The sequence below is a fragment of the Salvelinus sp. IW2-2015 genome, linkage group LG1, assembly GCF_002910315.2.
Source record: "Salvelinus sp. IW2-2015 linkage group LG1, ASM291031v2, whole genome shotgun sequence".
In the NCBI taxonomy this organism is placed as follows: domain Eukaryota; kingdom Metazoa; phylum Chordata; class Actinopteri; order Salmoniformes; family Salmonidae; genus Salvelinus; species Salvelinus sp. IW2-2015.
This window is the reverse complement of record NC_036838.1, coordinates 5,431,194-5,452,393: the sequence shown is the minus strand read 5'-3', so window position 1 is coordinate 5,452,393 and position 21,200 is coordinate 5,431,194. Positions and strand designations below refer to the sequence as shown.

At 44.4% G+C, this 21,200-nt stretch overlaps 1 protein-coding gene across 4 annotated transcripts; it reads right to left on the bottom strand.

Moving 5' to 3' along the window:
* Positions 1 to 8,611: 8,611 nt before the first annotated feature.
* Positions 8,612 to 20,888, bottom strand: rasal3 (RAS protein activator like 3). Of its 4 annotated transcripts, none has more exons than XM_070437242.1 (18): positions 19,726 to 20,888; positions 18,561 to 18,700; positions 18,245 to 18,323; positions 16,524 to 16,591; positions 16,251 to 16,336; positions 16,032 to 16,164; positions 15,775 to 15,873; positions 14,395 to 15,063; positions 14,135 to 14,279; positions 13,836 to 13,980; positions 13,439 to 13,675; positions 12,968 to 13,169; positions 10,709 to 10,800; positions 10,261 to 10,579; positions 9,958 to 10,068; positions 9,623 to 9,813; positions 9,412 to 9,496; positions 8,612 to 9,261 (listed from the first exon to the last, which is right to left on the bottom strand). In XM_070437242.1, exons 1-18 carry the CDS (start codon positions 20,342 to 20,344, stop codon positions 9,145 to 9,147), a joined length of 3,537 nt encoding a protein of 1,178 aa, XP_070293343.1. In that variant the 5' UTR covers positions 20,345 to 20,888; the 3' UTR covers positions 8,612 to 9,144. The 4 variants fall into 4 exon arrangements, with proteins under 4 accessions (XP_070293343.1, XP_070295291.1, XP_070297317.1 ...); XM_070439190.1 differs by having other exon boundaries at positions 16,032 to 16,161; XM_070441216.1 differs by lacking the exons at positions 18,245 to 18,323; positions 18,561 to 18,700; positions 19,726 to 20,888 and adding an exon at positions 17,565 to 18,164.
* Positions 20,889 to 21,200: the final 312 nt, after the last annotated feature.

Genomic DNA, 21,200 nt, shown 5'->3' with positions numbered 1-21,200 from the left:
GGTGCCTGGAGAAGTGGTTATATAAAAAAAAGTTTGAATCCCAACTGGCTCGCCCTGCGGAAGGAAAGGCGCCATGTGCGAGAAATTCTATGACAAACAGTGACACACTCTGAATGACCTAACATGATCAATCCCATATTGGTCTTTCACAGTCAGGCCAACCCAAGCTGTACTGTGCAAGTAGGCTAATAGTAGGCCTACTATTGAAATTGATAAGTGAGGCTGTCAACTGAGTCAGAAATTCAAAGGTTTCAGATTTTAAAAATCTAGTTTTCGCTCTGAAAGTCACACTTTTAAAAAAAATAGACAAACAACAGAATTGGATGTTCTACTCTACAACAATTCTTAAACCACATCGGGACCACTTGAAGGCTGGGAATAATCAAATAAAAATATATACTTTTTAATGCAGGCACCTAGCACTGTTTGGTTAGAGGTGTTTCTGTAGCACACATTTGGTATTTTATTAGGTTCCCCATTAGCTGTTGCAAAAGCAGCRGCTACTCTTCCTGGGGTCCACACAAAACATGAAATATAATACAGAATGACACTAGAACATCAATAGACAAGAACAGCTAAAAGACAGAACTACATAWTTTTTTTTAAAGACACATGTAGCCTACATATCAATGAATACACACAAACTATCTAGGTCAAATAGTGGAGAGGCGTTGTGCCACGAGGTGTTTATCTGTTTTTTCAAACCAGGTTTTCTGTTTATTTGAGCAATATGAGATGGAAGGAAGTTCYATGCAATTAGGGCTCTATGTAATACTGTACGCTTTCTTGAATTTGTTCTGGATTTGGGGACTATGAAAAGACCCCTGGTGGCATGTCTGGTGTGTGTGTCAGCTGTGTGTAAGTTGACTATGCAAACAATTTGGGAATTTCAACACATTAATGGTTTTTATAAAAAGAAGTGATGCAGTCAGTCTCAACTCTTAGCCAATAGAGACTGGCATGCATAGTATTTATCAGCCCTCTGATTACAATTAAGAGCAAAACGTGCCGCTCTGTTCTGGGCCAGCTGCAGCTTAACTAGGTCTTTCCTTGCAGCACTGGACCACACGACTGGACAATAATCAAGATTAGACAAAACTAGAGCCTGCAGAACTTGCTTTTTGGAGTGTGGTGTCAAAAAAGCAGAGCATCTCTTTATTACAACCAGACCTCTCCCCATCTTTACAACCACTGAATCTATATGTTTTGACCATGACAGTTTACAATCTAAAGTAACGCTAAGTAATTTAGTCTGAACCTATTCAACAGCCACACCATTCATTCCCAGATTMAGCTGAGGTCTAGAACTTAAGGAATGATTTGTACCAAATACAATGCTGTTAGTTTAGAGATGTTCAGGACCAGTTTATTACTAGATACCCATTCCAAAACAGACTGCAACTCTTTGTTAATATAAGGGCACAGGGCGAGAACCAGATGCTGACATGGGAGGCAGATGGTTAGTCTCTTTATTTTAATCCAAGGGGCAGGCAAGAGTGGTCGTGGACAGGCAAAAGAKCATAAACTAGGTCAGAGTCCAGGAGATACACAGTGGCAGGCAGGCTCGGGATCAGGGCAGGCAATATGGTCAGGCGGGCGGGTTCAGAGTCAAGGCAGGCAAGGGTCAAAACCGGGAGGACTAGCAAAACTGAGATGGAAAAAGCAGGAGCACAGGAAAAAACACTGGTTGACTTGGCAAGACAAACTGTCAAGAGACAAACATGGAACACGGGAATAAGTACCCAGGGACTAATGGGGAAAACAGGTGACTACTGGAGGTGGGTGGAGACAATCACAAAGACAGGTGAAACGGATCAGGGCGTGACAGTTAAGGGTTTCAGTGACTTCATTAGCTGTGGTTGCTGATGCGTATATGGTTGAATCATCAGCAGACATGGACACACAAGCTTTGTTTAATGCCAGTGGCAGGTCAATGGTAAACATAGAAAAGAGTAGAGGGCCTAGAGAGCTGCCCTGAGATACACCACACTTTACATGTTTGACATTAGAGAAGCTTCCATTAAAGAAAACCCTTTGAGTTCTACTAGATAGATGGCTCTGAATCCACGATATAGCAGAGGTTGAAAAGCCATAGCACTTACGTTTTTTCAACAACAGGTTATGGTCAATAATATCAAAGGCTGCACTGAAATCTAACAGTACAGCTCCCACAATCTTCTTATTATCAATTTCTTTCAACCAATCATCAGTCATTTGTGCCAGTGCATTACATGTTTTGCCCTTCTCTATAAGCATGCTRAAAGTCTGTTGGTAATTTGTTTACAGAGAAATAGCATTGTATAGTATTTGGTCAAACACAATTTTTTCCAACAGTTTGCTAAGAGTTGGCAGCAAGCTTATACGTCTGCTGTTAGAACCAGTAAAGGCTGCTTTACCGCTCTTGGGTAGCGGAATTTCTTTGGCTTCCCTCCAAGCCTGAGGACAAAGATTTTCCTCTAGGCACAGATTAAAAAATATGACAGGTAGGAGTGGCTATAGTCAGCTACCATCCTCAGTAGCTTTCCATCTAAGTTGTCAATGCCAGGAGGTTTGTCATTATTGATTGATAACAATAATTTTTCCACCTCTCCCACACTAACTTTACAAAATTCTAACTTGCAATGCTTTTCTTTCATTATTCGTTTTTTTTATGCATGAATACAATTGCTCACTGTTCGTTGTTGGCATTTCCTGCATAAGTTTGCCCACTTTGCCAATGAAATAATCATTAAAATAATTGGCAACATCAAATGGTTTTGTGAWGAATAAGCCATCTGATTCGATGAAAGATGGAGTTGAATTTGTCTTTCTGCCCATAATTTCATTATTTACTTAATTGATCTTGGCTTCATGATACAGTTTMTTTTTGTTGAGTTTACACACAATTTCTCAATTTGCAGTAAGTAAGCCAGTCAGACGTGCAGCCAGACTTATTAGCCACTCCTTTTGCCCCATCTCTTTCAACCATACAGTTTTTCAATTCCTCATTAATCCATGGAGCCTTAACAGTTCTAACAGTCAGTTTTTAACAGGTGCATGTTCATCAATAATTAGAGCAAACAATTTCATAAATTCATCAAGTGCAGCGTCTGGATGCTCCTCATTCATCACATCAGACCAACAAATATTTTTAACATCATCCACGTAGGAGTCACAACAAAATATTTTGTATGATCTCTTCTACACTATTCATGATTTCATTCGAACAAGTAGACGTAGGCTACTTTGTAGCTAGTTAAAGGGGAATTTCACCCTGGCTCTGCCACGGAATATAGTCATTACAATATTAAAAACATTAAGTTATCCAAACCACAAGCTAGAACTATCACATTTTAATTTCAACTCCATGTGTATTCTTCTGCTCATAGTGAACCACAAAGTCTGGCATTCATAACGAATGCTGATACCGCCTGCCAGGTAAAGGGGGCGTGCTCCCAATATTGAATAATGGCGTTGTTTACTTCAAACGACCAGTAACACACAGTAATCTCAGAATTTCTCTAGGCAAGATTTCTTTTTTTTCTTTCTTTTTTTTACAATAATCATGCTCATGTGATATTCTGGGCCTGGCTGTGCTAATTACGAACAAGCGAGAAAATTACAGTATCTTTCACCATTCTACCTACCAGAGATTCTGCCAATGGCTTGCGGCTATGAAGAATGATGCCGAATGATGCCGTGACCAAAGATTATCAGAGGGAGATTATCAGAGGGAGATTATCAGAGGATTTTCAGGCTAAATTGATGGGGAATCCAGAAGTGATGCAATACCATTTTTATTAAGTATTTTTTACAACAAAACGGAAGATTCTCCAGTTAGAGGTAACCTGACATTAGCTAGCTTGCTAGCATAGCTAGGTAAGTTAGCTAGCTAATATTATCGTCCTCTATTGAACTCTGAAAGCCATCAGCTAAATCATATAGCTATCTTTTGGTATACACACTGTCAATCAATTTTGCCTATGCTATGGAAGTAGTCACTGCTAGATTGGTAGCTACCTTCAGCAGAGTAAACACGTTTGTTTCTTTGTTCTATCGTTGACTGACATTAACTAATGTAAACTAGCTAATGTTACCAACTAGCCATCTAGTAAACCCTTGTCTGGAAAACACTCTGTTACTAAGAATAGAATTGTCTATAACTATAGCTAACTTACTCTGTGTTGGTAGCGATGACGAAGGTGTATAAATCGTCTATGGTTAGTTCTCAGACAGTCTCAGCTGGCTAGCAATCTTGGTGCCAATTTAGTAACGCTAGTTAGCTAACAGCAAGCTGACAATATTGAAATGTCCATGTTAAGTATGCTTAGCTAGCCAGTCTAATGGAGATCAATAATATTAATGGGTGGTTAAATTGTGTAATGTTCTGTATTTTGTTGTAGATGGTACAGAATCTAATTCCACCAACATGAGCTTCCAACCCCTAGCTTTGCACAAGGGGAAGGTAARTTGAACAAAATATGAACAAGCTGATGGCTAAGATATCTCAATTTACAGTAAGCATGGTATAAATATGAATTGGGTAGTGTTTGTATGATTTTTGTTAATGGGGTTACAGGTGGTTAAAGGTAGCCTGAGAACCACAGAGTACCTTCTCATTTTAACCTGAGTTTTACAAAAAAAGGTAATCTGGAGTCATTCCACAGTACCCTGCTGAAAAATCCCCCAAAGCGGGAGCATTTTGGCGACACAAGCATGAGGGAGCGGACACACCTTTCCGTTATGGAGCACAACAAGATTGTGGGACGAAAACCAGCAAGGGACTCTGAAAGGTCTTAAGTCAAGACTACAACAGTAATGACACAACCACCTCATTCTTCTCTCTGCAGATTCTCAAAACACAAAGACATGTCTAGAATATTCCTCTGCAAAGGACTCCTATTGAGTTAATGTGCTGGGGGGGGGGTTTACAGACAGTATTTTGAAATGAGGAAGGGTTTTTTGGTTGTGCTTAGACAGTAAATGCATTGTTGTGTATGAAAGCGATTGAGGTGCCATTTCTCATCAATCTCCCATACACAACAATTCATACCGTGTAAAAACTGCCTACGAAGACTTTTCACACCTTCTTTAGCCCCCCAGCCCATTCACTTTCACTCTCTAAAGCCGCTCCCAATGTCCCGTCATTGTCCCTAAACAACACGCTTTCCGGTCCCATTCRGGTGACACCTTTACCAACAAAGGCGTGTTGCCCGATGTCTCTTCCACAAAAAGTGTAAAATGATAAGACCACAAGCATGTMTTTTCAGGAGACGTGCATTACCAGCAAATCTTCTGCAAGAGGACCAAACAGTTGGTGGTTAAAAAGCCCTACACCACTTTCGGCAGGGTCTTATCCAGCTGGCCGTTCACCGCAGATAGGTCAAGCCCATCGCCATAAGCACAAAGATTCTCAGCTTCCCCAGCCCACCATTGCCACTGTACCGAAGCCGGATAAAGGACGTTGGCTGTGTTCACACAGGCAGCCCAATTCTGAAAATGTTTTTGACCAATCAGATCTGAAAAAGATCTGATGTGATTAAGACAAATTWGTGGAAAAAACATTTCAGAATTGGGCTGCCTGTGTCTGGAGAGCTAACCTCCTGTAGGTTCACTCCAACCCCAGTTGTAACTAACCTGGTTCAACTTATCAACCAGCTAATTATTAGAATCAGGTGTGCTAGATTAGGGATGGAGCAAARTCCTACAGGACAGTAGCTCTCCAGAAACAGAATTGGAGAGCCTCAATGTAGACCCACCCCCCACCCACACTGAGGCCCATCTGATAGCCTGCAGCAATCCCCGGGCTGCTAGCTGTCTGAATCGTCGTGCCTCCAGCTCGCCTAGCTACTCACTGGACCCTATGATCACTCGGCTACACATGCCTCTCCCTAATGTCAATATGCCTTGTCTATTGCTGTTTTGGTTAGTAAATGTTGCCTTATTTCACTGTAGCGCCCTGCTCAATATGCCTTAGCTAGCCCTTATGTTCCACCCCCCACACATGCGGTGACCGCACCTGGCTTAAATAGTGCCTCTAGAGACAAAACCTCTCACATCGTCACTCAATGCCTACGCTACCTCACTGTACTCACATCCTACCATACCCTTGTCTGTTATAGTATCTTGAATCTATTCTTCCGCGCCCAAAACCTGCTCCTTTTACTCTGTTCTGTACGCACTAGACGACCAGTTCTTTTAGCATTTAGCCATACTCTTATCCTACTCTTCCTTTGTTCCTCTGATTATGTAGAGGTTAACCCAGGCCCTGCAGCCCCCAGCATCACTCCCATTCCCCAGGCGCTCTCATTTGTTGACTTCTGTAACCGTTAAAGCATGTTTCATGCATGTTAATATTAGAAGCCTCCTCCCTAAGTTGTTTTAATCACTGCTTTAGCACACTCCGCCAACCCGGATTTCCTAGCCGTGTCTGAATTCTGGCTTAGGAAGGCCACCAAAAATCCTGAAATTTCTATCCCTAACTATAAAAGTTTCCAACAAGATAGACCTGCCAAAGGGGGCGGAGTTAGCCTGCAGATCTCATACTATCCAGGTCTGTGCCCAAACAATTCGAGCTTCTACTTTTAAAAATCCACCTTTCCAGAAACAAGTCTCTCACCGTTGCCGCTTGTTTATAGACCCCCTCGGCCCCTAGTTGGGCCCTGGACACCATATGGGAATTGATCGCCCCCAATCTATCTTCACAGTTCGTACTGTTAGGTGACTTAAACTGGGACATACTTAACACCCCGGCCATCCTACAATCTAAGCTAGATGCCCTCAAACTCACACAAATCATCAAGGAACCTACCAGGTACAACCCAAAATCCGTAACCATGGGCACTCTCTTAGATATCATCCTGACCAACCTGCCCTCTAAATACTCCTCTGCTGTCAGCAATCACTGCCTCATTGCCTGCGTGCGAACTGGGTCTGCGGTCAAACGACCACCCCTCATCACTATCAAAYGCTCCCAAAAACACTTCAGCAAGCAGGCCTTTCTAATCAACCTGGCCCGGGTATCCTGGAAGGATATTGACCTCATCCTGTCAGTAGAGGATGCCTGGCTGCTCTTCAAAAGTGCTTTCATCTCCATCTTAAATAAGCATGCCCCATTCAAAAAATGTAGAACTAAGAACAGATATAGCCCTTGGTTCACCCCAGACTTGACTGCCCTTGACCAGCACAAAAACATCCTGTGGTATTCTGCATTAGCATCGAATAGCCCCCGCGATATGCAACTTTTCAGTGTTGCAAGTCAGAAACCAATATACTCAGTCAGTTAGGAAAGCTAAGGCTAGCTTTTTCAAACAGAAATTTGCTTGCTGTAGCACTAATTCCAAAAAGTTTTGGGACACTGTAAAGTCCATGGAGAATAAGAGCACCTCCTTCCAGCTGCCCACTGCACTGAGGATAGGAAACACTGTCACCACCGATAAATCTACAATAATCGATAATTTCAATAAGCATTATTCCACAGCTGGCCATTTTATCCACCTGGCTATCCCTACCCTGGCAAACATCTCAGCACCCCCTGCAGCAACTTGAAAAAAAAATCTGGATCCCTACAAATCAGCTGGGCTAGACAATCTGGACCCTCTCTTTCTAAAATTATCAGCTGAAATTGTTGCAACCCCTATTACCAGCCTATTCAACCTCTCTTTCGTGTCGTCTGAGATCCCCAGAGATTGGAAAGCTGCCGCGGTCATCCCCCTCTTCAAAGGGGGAGACACTCTAGACCCAAACTGCTATAAGCCTATATCCATCCTGCCCTGCCTTTCTAAAATCTTCGAAAGCCAAGTTAATAAACAGATCACCGACCATTTCGAATCCCACCGTACCTTCTCCGGCTATGCAATCTGGTTTCCGAGCTGGTCATGGGCGCACCTCAGCCACGCTCAAGGTCCTAAACGATATCATAACCGCCATCGATAAAAGACAGTCTGTGCAGCCGTCTTCATCGACCTGGCCAAGGCTTTTGACTCTGTCAATCACTGCATTCTTATCGGCAAACTCAATAGCCTTGGCTTCTCAAATGACTGCCTCGCCTGGTTCACCAACTACTTCTCAGATAGAGTTCAGTGTGTCAAATCGGAGGGCCTGTTGTCCGGACCTTTGGCAGTCTCTATGGGTGTGCCACAGAGTTCAATTCTCGGGCCGACTCTCTTCTCTGTATACATCAATGATGTCGCTCTAGCTGCTGGTGATTCTCTGATCCACCTCTACGCAGACGACACCATTCTGTATACATCTGGCCCTTCTTTGGACACTGTGCTAACAAACCACCAAACGAGCTTCAACGCCATACAACACTCCTTCCMTGGCCTCCAACTGCTTTTAAATGCTAGTAAAACTAAGTGCATTCTCTTCAACCGATTGCTGTCTGCACCCTCCCGCCTGACTAGCATCACTACTCTGGATGGTTCTGACCTAGAATATGTGGACAACTACAAATACCAAGGTTTCTGGTTAGACAGCGTATACCTGCATATACTCTCAAATAAACCAATTAATCTATTCTCTGACTCCTTGCATGGACATTCTGTTTAATTTGTAATTCAGCAATAGTAATTTAGTCATTCTTAACAAGTAGAACACCTAGTCACACACAACACAAGTTCACACAAACACGTTGAACGGTACATTGCTTATTTGAGTTTTATTTATTAAATTAAGTTAACAGAAATTGTATCTGCATTCAGAACGGATGGAAAATGGACAACATTCTGAGAAGTGGTGAATCAAGAGGGCAAAGATGTATTTAATTACATATCAAGGTGTGGTATCCTTACATTCATTTGGTTAAACTGCAGAGAGGGAAATTGTTCTTACCGTAGGCTATTATTGATGTTTAGGTTTCTACACTCACATTAGATCCGTCTTTCTGTCAAATCAACTAATATTCCACAAATATTTCAAGTACAGTGTACACAGTAAGTGCTATGTTAAACAGGCTTAGCATACCTGTGACTKTTTAGTTCATTTCTGTTTTTGCAATTGGACACCGTTTAAGATTCATGTATACATTTACTGTATTTCTGAAAGTAAGCCAACCGTCAGGCATAATGACATTATTCKGGGTGTTTTTGTATTTGGAAGAACATGAAAGCTATGGGGACTAAACTACACGTGTCTATATTACAACTCTGTGCTGCCAGTCTGACTTCAGTTGCTGTTGACATGATTGGCCCCGATCCCAGGGTACTGTGTGTTGTTCTGGTCACCGGTGTAGTCTCCACTGAGCTGGTGCCTGTCCTTCAGCAGGTCTGCAAACTGCTCCTCCTGAGAACACACAGCAACAAACGGCTCCATTTAGTTTCATTTTTCAAGTCATGTTACCAGCTAAGAGAAACAAAAATTAATATACAGCCTAAACACTCGTAAYGACTCATCTTTTATCTTAATGATTGTGGTAGATATCTCCAGTCTTACCAGTACGTTCATTCGCTCAGCTGCTGCCACGGCGACGTTYAGCTTCCTCTCATCCTCCTCCCTCTCCTCCTCGATAACCCCCAGCCTATGACGCCGATTAAAAGCTGCATTTTAGTTCATGTTCAAAACCAAATAAACTCTCATTCATTTGAAAGGTTGTGAATGAAATGTTATGACATTTCGATCTGTCCCTCTTACTCCACTGTCTCACCTGAAAGTGGCGCTGGCGAGCTGTTCCTCACGGACAGCCAGAAGATTCCGCAGTTCGTTAACCTCAGCCARCAAGACTGCATTCTGATCTTGGCTTTGGACAATGACGTCCTCCAGCCGCTTGGCCATTTCCAACTCMCGCTCTGTCACCTGCTCCACCCCCAGGCGGAGCTCCGACAGCTCCTGTGCATGCTGGTTAAATCACATCACAAATCAACATCATGGTGGTCAAGTCATTTCAACATTGCAGTATTTCTTTGATGAGCTGAAGTAATCAACGCAAAAGAGGAAGGAGCCAGSGTTACTGGATGATAAATAATATGAAGATGAACCCACCCKGTCCAGTASGTTGATCTCTTCATTCTCTATCTTCCTCTCGTATGGCTCCTTGCTCTGGGACACTTTGATCCAAGGCACTGGGGCAGGAGGAGACTTTACACCGACACTCTGACACAAGAAGAGGGGATGCTTTCATGAGATTCAATCACTTCTCCCACCCATCGACTCTCAACAGAGCAACCACATGGCAATGCTCGGTTATGACGATGAACCACATGCTTCATAAGGATAACATCAACATAAAATAGACCGTTTGAATGTTGACCATTGAAACCACACGACCAGGATTTCCAAACTCACGTTCTGTGGTGATGAGATATCAAGTGGCGGGTTGGCTTCCCGCTCTGCCTCTTGGTCCTCCAGCGGCAGATTTTCAGTGCTGCTCTGTCTCCTCCGTAGCTGTTTAGGGTCTGCCAGCGGTCTGTGCGGCGCACTCTGGGTTCTGGATACTGGCTTCCTCTCTCTGGCACTCCTCCTGTCTCGATTGCCCCTCTGAAAGCTTTCTTTCCGCTGGCTGCCCTTCACATCCATAGGCAGCTGCTGCAGGGAGTTGTGCAGAGGGCTGTACTTACCCAGGTCTTTAGGGGGCACATAGGTTGGCTTGGATTGACCAATGTTGCTGTTGTGAAAAAGAAAAATCACGACAATAAAGCGAGACGTAAAGAAGATTGTGAAACTGTGTATGCACACAAGCAGGTCTACAAAAATGCTTATGCGCAATACACTTAAGTACACTCGCCAAACTCACCTGCTAACAGTAATCCGTAGAGCGTCTGGGCCCAGAGATTCTGTAATCTGGTTCAGGATTGAAGGCAGAGGGTGCAGTTTGTCTATGGTGTCCTGAGGAAGAGATATGAACAGCATGTTAGCTACCACTTAACCTTACCATGGGCGGTCTCAGCTTCGTTTTGAAGTTTTATTTGTCACATGCAAAAATACAGTGAAATGCTTAATTTGCAAGCACTACCCAACACTGCAGTATTCAATATCAAATCAAACTGTATTTGTCACATTCGCCAAATACAACCTTACCGTTAAATGCTTACTTACAAGCCCTTAGCCCTTATTGACCAACAATGCAGAGTTAAAAAAATAAGGAAATGTTTGCTACAAAAATAATAAAAATAAAAATTGAYACAATAAAATAACAATAACGTGGCTATATCCAGGGGGTACTGGTACCGAGTCAATGTGCGAGTGTACAGGTTAATTGAGGTAATGTACATGTAGGTAGGGGTAAAGTGACTATGCATAGATAATAAACTGTGTGTAGCAGCAGCATAAAAAAGGGATAAATGAAAATAGTCTGAGTAGCCATTTGATTAACTGTTTAGCAGTCTTATGGCTTGGAGGTAGAAGCTGTTATGGGGCCTTTTAGACCTAGAGTTGCCTTGCAGTAGCAGAGAGAACAGTCTATGACTTGGGTGGCTGGAGTCTCTGACTCTGCCTGCTATCGAGGTCCTGGATAGCAGGAAGCTTGGCCCCAGTGATGCACTGGGCTGTATGCTCTACCCTCTGCAAGGTGCTACAGTCAGATGCCGAGAAGTTACCATACTAAGCGGTGATGCAACCAGTCAGGATGCTCTTGATGGTGCAGCTGTAGAACTCTTTAAGGATCTGACGACCCATGCCAAGTATGTTCAGTCTCCTGAGGGGGAATAGGAGTTGCCCTCTTCACAACTGTCTTTGTGTGTTTGGACCATGATAGGTTGTTAGTGATGTAGACTCCAAGGAACTTAAAGCTCAGAACCCGCTCCACTACAGCCCCATGTGAATGAGGGCGTTCTTGGCCCTCCTTTTCCTGTAGTCCACGATCAGCCCCTTTGTCTTGATCACGTTGAGGGAGAGGTTGTTGTCCTGGCACMACACAGCCAGGTCGGTCTCTAACCTCCTCCCTATAGGCTGTCTCAACCTGGCACTAACCAGAATAGAAAGAGGAGTGGGAGGCCCCGGTGCACAACTGAGCAAGAGGACAAGTACATTAGAGTGTCTAGTTTGAGAAACAGGTGCCTCACAAGTCCTCAACTGGAAGCTTCATTAAATAGTACCCGCAAAACACCGGTCTCAACGTCAACAGTGAATAGGCGACTCCGTGGTGCTGGCCTTCTAGGCAGAGTTGCAAAGAAAAAGCTATATCTCAGACTGTCCAATAAAAATAAAAGATTAAGATGGGAAAAAGAACACAGACACTGGACAGAGGAACTGCCTAGAAGGCCAGCATCCCAGAGTAGCCTCTTCACTGTTGACGTTGAGACCGGTGTTTTGCGGGTACTATTTAATGAAGCTTCCAGTTGAGGACTTGTGAGGCACCTGTTTCTCAAACTAGACACTCTAATGTACTTGTCCTCTTGCTCAGTTGTGCACCGGGGCCTCCCACTCCGCTTTCTATTCTGGTTAGAGCCAGTTTGCCGCTGTTCTGTGAATGGCGTAGTACCTGTCTCTTATACACATCTAGATGTGTATAAGAGACAGGCCTGTAATCGAACCCACAAATGCTGATGCTCCAGATACTCAACTAGTCTAAAGAAGGCCAGTTTTAGACAATAGTCATTTACAACATCAACAATGTTGACACTGTATTTCCTGTCTCTTATACACATCTAGATGTGTATAAGAGACAGGTTTTATGCGATCTTCAGTTTCTTGGCAATTTCTCGCATGGAATAGCCTTCATTTCTCAGAACAAGAATATACCATTTTGAGCCTGTAATCGAACCCACAAATGCTGATGCTCCAGATACTCAACTAGTCTAAAGAAGGCCAGTTTTAGACAATAGTCATTTACAACATCAACAATGTTGACACTGTATTTCTGATCAATTTGATGTTATTTTAATGGACAAAAATGTGCTTTTCTTTCAAAAACAAGGACATTTTTAGAGACCCCAAACTTTTGAACGATAGTGTACATGTAAACAGGGCTGAAAAGTGACAGGTAGCAAGAATATGGAAATACAGGAATGTCATAGCATAATCCTTGCCTTTGATTCAGTTGATTTATGCCTACCTGCTTCATTGGGGAAACTATGTCGACCAGCAGGCTGTGTAGGACAGCCAGACGCAGAGGCAAGTCAACATAGCCATCGAAGGATGTCATTGGGATCTCTATGTCTGGGCTGGACACTGTCTGAAGGAAGCACCTCATCCTCTCCCAGTGCTGCTGCAGGAAGTCATTCATGAACAGCATGTACTCCTCCTTCTCCCCAAACCTGTTAATGGAAGAGGATGGGGAATGGGTTAGTGTTGAAGGAGGGAACGTCTGGTTTGGGAATATGGAGAGAAGATGTTTATTCTTGACTTGGACCACATAGTTTGAAGAATTGAATGAGTGTCAAGTATATTATTTCCATCATTTTGTCAGATGTTTTGGGGGTATATTATGGAATGTGTCTAGTAGCTTATGTCTAATGTTGGTATCCATGGCTACGTAGATGAAGTACGATGGGGTGCAGACAGAGGTGAAGCCCCGTGCACTCACAGGGTAAAGTTGGCCAGGTTCTGGATGACCTTGGCGGTGAAGGTGAGGGTGCGCAGGGTGGCCGGCTCTGGRTAGGGCTGTGTCAGACCAAACAGGGAGGGGCTGAGGATGGCGGGACACAGAAAACGGAGRAATAGCGAGGCAGAGATGAGGCGCTGGCCGATTTCAGGTCGTTCCTGCTCCTCGCACAGCTTCACCCAGCTGGAGAAGATCCTGTTAAGCTCTTCAGGGAAAGACCTGCGAGGTAAACGGTGGCGAGAGCGGTCAGTTACAGCCTTGGATTTCCTGTGAATGAATATGAATCAGCACTCATTTGATAGCATTCTTCTGGCTAAGACTGCTCTCCCCATTTTCTATCTTTATATATTGTTTCCCATTAGGTCTCTTTGTCCCTCACCCGTGCATCTCAGTGATTTTCTGCACTGCCTCCTCACAGCTCTCCTTCAGGTGCCGCTGGTTGTTTGACAGCTCAGAGGCGGGGCATTTGAGAGGGTCCACTTCACAGCTCTCTACTGAGGCATACAGTCGAGTGATGAAGTCCCCTGTRAGAAGAGCAATGGCACAGTTTTGCATGACAACACTTTTCTAAAAGGAAGGTCTAAGAAAGTGTTAAAACAGATCCACTGTTACCCAGGGGGGGGGGAAATGGTATTTCCAAAAGCTTAAAAGCTGATCTCAACCACAGATATTCCTTACCCAGGGTGTCGATGAGGTACTTCTGSCCCACCAGCTTCATGTACTCATCAATGGCCTTGGTGGCCAGCGTGTTCTCCCTGAAGATCAATGCCTCTTTCTCCCCAAGGCGTTCCACCTCTTCACTACCCAACTCGATAAGGAACTCCTGGAACAAAAACACACAGAATAAGCACTTTTAGCAAGTTATGAYTAGCTGACTATTGTAAAGGTCTMGTTTAAATGCTTATCATGAAGCAGCGGTCACCCCTTTGTTTTCTTACCTTGGCCTTGCCAATGCTTTGCAAGACGTGGACCAGTGCCCCGGCCAGTTCCTCCTTCTCCCTGACAGACAGCAGTGGCTGCAGGTTCCTACACATGCCCACATAGTCTACTGTCACAAACTCTGCAAACTCCTTATACCTCTCGATGGGCAGCACCTGCAGGTTCTGAAAGCGSGCCTTGACACGGAGCGACGCTTGGGGCCCCAGTTGCTCCTTCGTCCCGCCGGCACCAGACGCCTTGTAAGGAATGATCGGGTGCCATTTCTCCTGGAAGGCCCTTCCACGGATGTCGGCCAGGGATATGGCCACACTGCCAAGGGGATGCAGGGTGGACTCGTCCCGGGAGTGACGCTTCTTCTTGGGTTCCTCGTCGCGGAAGAGGTGYAGGGTGATCTGGGAGACCGACGGCAAGTTGTCCAGCTCAAAAAACTCTCCCCAGAACAGCTGGCAGCCTCCGACCACACCRCCGCTGCCCCCGAGCACCCCACCAGAGGATCCATCACCAACCAAGCTGGAGTGATGGGAAGACTTGCCCACGGCTCGGCTGCTGGTGCGGGCAAACAGGGTGCCGTCCAGGTGCAGCTCGCAGTAGTATCGCCTCTTGGGGAGCAAGTCCTTGGCCTCGTTYACCCACAGACTGAGGGAGTTCTCTGTCCGCTCACAGTTGTCCTAACGGAGACAGAACATGTTAGAACGTCAATCAGTGAGTATCAAATATGGATTCCTATGATATCATGGCAATATGGCATACATTGAAGGATACGTTTACTTTTGTACAACATTAAAAAAATATATATATAATATTCCATTTTGTTGTGACTCCAGTGGTTCCTCTCCATTCTGTAAGTAACTGCCAAAATAAAAACACTTATAAGGAATACAAAGTACTGTATATTGAGGGCATGGGGGTGCTTCCACATAGGAAGTTCCAGACACTTGTAGAATCTATGCCAAGGCGCATTGAARCTGTTCTGGCGGCTTGTGGTGGCAGTTAYCTGTAGAAGCAGGCTACATGAAGAATGGAACAGCTGGATAGGGGAGACCGCTTGAGTCACACAAAAGGGAATATAACGTTGCGGATCAACTTTGGAGTGGCATAATTTCCTGTGTACACATTTAAAGACCTGCATCACTACCCTGAGATATTTGCTGTTTCTAAAAAGGACATATTTGGGTGTTTTTGGAGCCTTTGTTTGTTTTTTCGCGCCCCCATAACATACAACAAGGATGAGGAAATGATTTGCTGTTTGGGATAAGTTTCACAAAAACAAGTGAAATAACATGCCATTTACATTTTTTTTTAAAGTGATTTGGTTGTAAAAAAATAACTTGTCCTTTTAATTGGTATGGAAGATGAATGTTTTTAAATAGTTTCTTTACCTTATTGGGCTGAGCAGCCCGTCTCAGGTCCTCTATCCAGCGGTCTCGCTCAGCAGCGGAGGTGCACCCAAAACAGTGGTTGTTCTCTGAGTTTATCACCTAGGACGTCAATATGAAGGTGGGAAATGCCATCAGTCAATACATGACARGACAGAGTGAGGCAAAGATGTTATTGGGCAGTATTTAACATGAACCTGGTCAAATCACTTTAAGACATGGGACGAGTATAGAAGTTACAGGTCAAAGGTCAGCCCTACCTCAAAACAGTACTTCTCCCCCAGGATGGAGCTGTGTACAGGCCTGATGACCGTACTGGTGTCTGCACTCAGATCCAGGTTTCCTGCAGCGCTGACTGGGATGGACACGGACTCCCGTGAGCCATGGAGCCTGCTGAACACAGGGAGGAGGAGACGAGAGGAGTCAAGGAGGAACAGCCTGCCTTACACACCAAGAGCACTATGAGACTGACCGCATACCTGCTCCCTTTGTTCAACCCAATGGTGTTTAACTGGGTATTGCTCTTTCGCATGGCCCCACCATAGAAACGCCGCTTGATCAGCCCCTAGAGACAGAGGGCAGGAAGAAGACAATTAAAGAGGGGGGAGGGAGAGATGGCTAGATGAAGTTCAATTCATCCCCAGGGGCATACTGATTAGCAGGCCCTGAATCATACAGAATCGTCAGGAAATCCAGAGCTGTCATGAATCATGTAATAACAGTGTTTTGTCTGTGGAGTAWGCAGTGCTCACCCTCACTCCTCCATCTTGGCCCTTCGGTCTGGGGCCTCCTGTGGGGGCCATGTGGTCGGGGCTGCATTCTGCAGGTCCAAGAGATACACACAGTTAGCATGTAAACACAGTTTTGGCTTGACATGATCCCTCCCTCAGAAAAAATGGCAACCTTTATCAGAGCGTCTCAGGCGTAAAGTGGGCATTGTGGGTTGTTATTGTTGCGCCATATAAATATACTGTATATCTTGTTACATATCACTCACGTCTTACATATGTACGTGTGTACATTTTCCTGTTTATTTGGAAACCATTGGGGAGAGACAACCAGTGATTGATCTAATCTCCCCGAACTAAATTGCGGTCCTCTGAAACCACCAGGGGAAGTGTAGTCATTTCCCCCTTTCTGCATTTCCTCTGAAGACCGAACAAATAACTGCTCAAATAGATGAGGCTGCAAGGCTGAAGATTACTCCGACTGAGTTTGACTAACTAATCTAGAACAGTACACGTACTGTATATCTGAAGGTCAATACGCCGGCTTTGAAATGTTATTGATCACCACTTTTAGCTTAAGTCTCTCCGACAGTTAGAAATGTCTAAAGGTAAGAAGGTTGAGGGATGATTAGGCTCGGTGTCAAAATGAGTCAACCTTTGATACGTGTTCAGACAGTCACACCGGATGTTACTTTTATCTCGTGGCCTAGACAGGGCAGGAGCCTTGCAAGTGCAGCCTTCCTTTCAGACATTGATTCACTTGGTTTAGAGACTACTAAAACCCCGAGTACCACTGCAGAGCAGGAAAATCAGCCGTGGTGTCACACCATGTCAATAAAACAACCATTGAAACGCTTTTTTGGGCTAAAATAATAAAYGTACCTATGGCAGTAACTAAAGCCRTCACACAGTACATCACTTTTCTTCAGAGTGTTCGTTAAAAATTCACCTTTTTGATATTCTCCTTTCATAGACATAATCAAGTAAAAGATTYGTATGAATCAATAGCAATTGTGAMCGTACAGATGAACTTACACAATTCTTGGAATCTAATCCTTTGCTTACCCAATGCGCCTCCACATGCAATCCAGCGTCTAAATCCCATCATTGAGAGAGCGAGAGAGAGATCTGTCGGACCCGCTTCTCCTAATCACACGTAAGAAGTGAACACTGTTTCACCTCTCATGGTTCTCCTCTCTTCACCAAAATGGGCCTTGCCAATGTAGGCATCACATAGAACTAATCAATATCTAATATTCTATAGCCGGACTAAGTCCACAAGCTAATACTAATAAAAGTAACATGAATGAGAGAAGCCACGCTAYAAACACTGCTTCTTCTCAACCAGCCCTGACTGGTCTTCTGGAACACACAGATGCGATGGTATCTACCCCCGAAATTTTGAGGAAACAATTTGAAAGCCACTCGCAAGCATAATCACGTCAGCTATTTCCTCTGTGCCTGCTCTACCGTTACTCTGCTAGACTCTCTAGTGGTTGTGATGCTGCCGATTGGATGTTCTCCTTGCAAAGCCATCCCTGACTCAGTCTTGCTCTGTCTGTATTTCTAAGGATCAGMCATTTTGATGAGAAAGTGGACTTCACTGTTGTGTCTCCTTTGTGTCTCTGATGATGACKTTAGGAAAGCTATTAGAGAAAGCAAGGTATTGATCACAGTTCCAGGAACCCCATTCACGTGAAACACTCCTCTTGTCTAAAGCCATGTGGCAGTATTGGCGTACTAACCCATGTTGACATCTGCCAGGTTCTGCATGCTGAGGTTTGACAGGCAGCTGCTGACTCGGTTCCGGGTCCACATCACTGGCTGAGAGAGGGAGTAGAAGAGATGCACACTCACATAGTAACCTAGAGAGAACCCATGACTGTCAACTTCAYACAGTCAAGTGTGAGTTTCCATTGAGAGTGCAGTGCTCCCAGTAATAGTACTAACTGTTAAGTGCGATGCTTCAAGGTTGTGTTGACTCYATGTTGTTTAATGGAAGTGCATTGCTAAGTGGTGGAATGTTCAGTGTTGGTGATGTGAGCGGTCTGTGTCGTGTACCTCTTCCTCCGGGGTGATGAGGATCTGTCCGTCCTCCAGGACACAGTTGTTGATGTCCCAAACGGGGACGTCCTGGGGAGGGGCCCATGACAGCCTGGCTAGCTCTTGGGACGCAGCTGCAGGCCCGCTCCCACCCGCATCTATACACACAAACACACACACCRTGACAACAGCACAGTAGATCAGTACAGAATGGGATGGACCAAATCACYCCAATAGTYGCTTGAAATCCTGGCCTTTAAATTGGAACTGTCTGTGTGACACAACTAACTACAGTTGCGTGACATGGTCYACAATAGATGCCACTAATTTGACTCATTTTGATGACCYTAGTCATGCCTCTGATTGGACAGTTATTTTAACAATACTCTATTTCTGTGTCTGACATTGGCACAAATGGMGCTCTCTGAGTTTTCCTGATTACAATATAATCTAAGGAAACCAGCAATGGTCGTTCTGGGGGATAATKGAGTGCACACGCTGGGGCTTGGATGTTTTTCATTCTGACTAATTATGGCATGATGTCGTTATCTGACACAGTGCACATGGCCACTCCCATTTCTAGTTTGTTTTGATGCTATCTTCTCCGCCCCTCCTCGCTCTCCATCTATGATGAACCACAACTCTCACACATCCTGTGTCAGTTTGTTTTCTATGCTAAGTATGGCTGTATTAACTTCTCCTAAATCATATCACATTCTGTACGTTTTTTTTATCCATATCTGTACCTTCAGGTGTATTCTAGTCTCCTACGTGAATAGACCGACTGAGAAGTCCACTCAAAATGGTCTCTGACTGTATGGTTGATTATAATGCTTTTGGTTTTATGCAAACTCACTTCTTTAACGTGTAAAATGCTTACTAACCATGTCTACCTTCATCATGGGTTCTTAGACACACACTAAATGCCATGTATACAACACCAGATGTCATCATTTCACTGAAGTAAAATGACTGAAAATCTAAACTAGACTAAAATGGAGAGACTAACTAAACTATACAAATTCAAACCTAGAATTTAAAACTGTGCTCAAAATGGTTCACATACAGTGATGTCGGACGTCTTAAAAACCAGAAGAAAGAGCATGGTAYTGTCATGTGTGGYGCTAGGTGTGYATTCAGATAACAAGGCAATCCRCTTATGGTGTGCATTCTGCRCCTTCACCTTGTAGRAGGGTYGRGGTGCTGTTTCTGCTCAGCAGCCGGGGCCTCTTGAGCTTCTGCGAGACGGTGCGTATGTACTTCCTGAACAGTGCCCCTCCGCCCCCTTTCTGTGGCGTGTCCGTGGGGGATGGTTCCGATTCATCTGCGCTTGCCCCCAGTCCTGACGTTGCCTGGGCTGAAGGGGACAGGGTAGTGAACAGCGACCCTGGAGGCTCAGACTGGGCCCTTCTGAAGGGGTTCTTCCTGCAGGCAGGGTTCTTCTCCAGCTTGGGGGTCTCCCCTCCTCGTCCAGCGGTTGAGGCTCTGTCCCCGGGATCCTCGCTCATGGCTTTCCGCCAGTTCTGCATCTTATTACTCCATTTGGTGGTGGAGGTCTTCTCCATCTTCTCTATTGTTGTTGATGGTGTCTCTCCACCCTCTCCTCTCGTCCCGTCGAGGGTTGCTGCCTTGGCTCCAGTGTGCCACTTGTAGGTGTTGAGAGGGTCGACGTCCTCAGGAGGAGTGGCGTCTTGAGGATGCTCAGCAGGTGTCTCCTTCTCCTCCTCTGTGGGGCCCGTCTCCTCTGCAATCTGTTTATCTTCTGGCTCAGATTCAGCCTCCTGGTTTGTGTCCATTTTCATCTTGGTATTTGTGGCTATCTTTTTTTTTTTGCTTTCCTCTCACTGTTTTCAAGAATGGAATAAATTGTCCTTACCTCCCTATKTAAGGTCTCMWMAWRWWRTMAYYWMKKAKGAYKAMTAATMWKSWSRWSAYTTRYTTKYTTTCTTGATTCTTTTTTTATTTCTGTGTTCCAAAATGTCATCCGGCAACATCTGTCTGACTGCTTCGTGTGAAGCTCCTTTGCTGTGAGTCTTCACGCCCTCAACCTCCCACACTCAACGGTTGCTTCCTTTCAGAGTGTCACTCACTTTTYTTCTTCATGTATTTTAGTATTCTGACTGGTCTCTCTGCTCTCTCACCTCTCTCCTTCTTTCCCTTGCCATCCGTATCCAAGAGTTCTCTTTTTACTTTACCTCAAATCCTCCCACCCCTTTTGTAATGTTCTTAACGCCTTACTGGCCCTTGTCTTSAACAGACTATTGTTAAATTCCTCCGCTGCTAGGAAGACATCTCCTCATTAAAATCCTCAGGACCTCTTCACGTGTATGGTTTAGGTAACTAAAACTGAGGTTTAGTCTGTGTCGTTGTCCTCCACCTCACAGGAAGTGTGTCAGTTCACCCAATCAATGTGAAAGCGCCAGAGAGGAACAGAGAGAGTTTTCAAAATGTTCTACCCACTTGCCTACTCTTTCTTTGTATATGAAATGTAAATACATGCTTGGTTCTGATTTGTTCATTTAGCCTAGATATGAATTGTTTGCATCTSTATCTTCCTTTACACAGACGGCTCTTATTTCTTCACACCTTTCTCTCTTTTTAAAAATGTAAAACACTGATTGAGACATCTGATCTGATGCTATGATAATAATGGGAAGC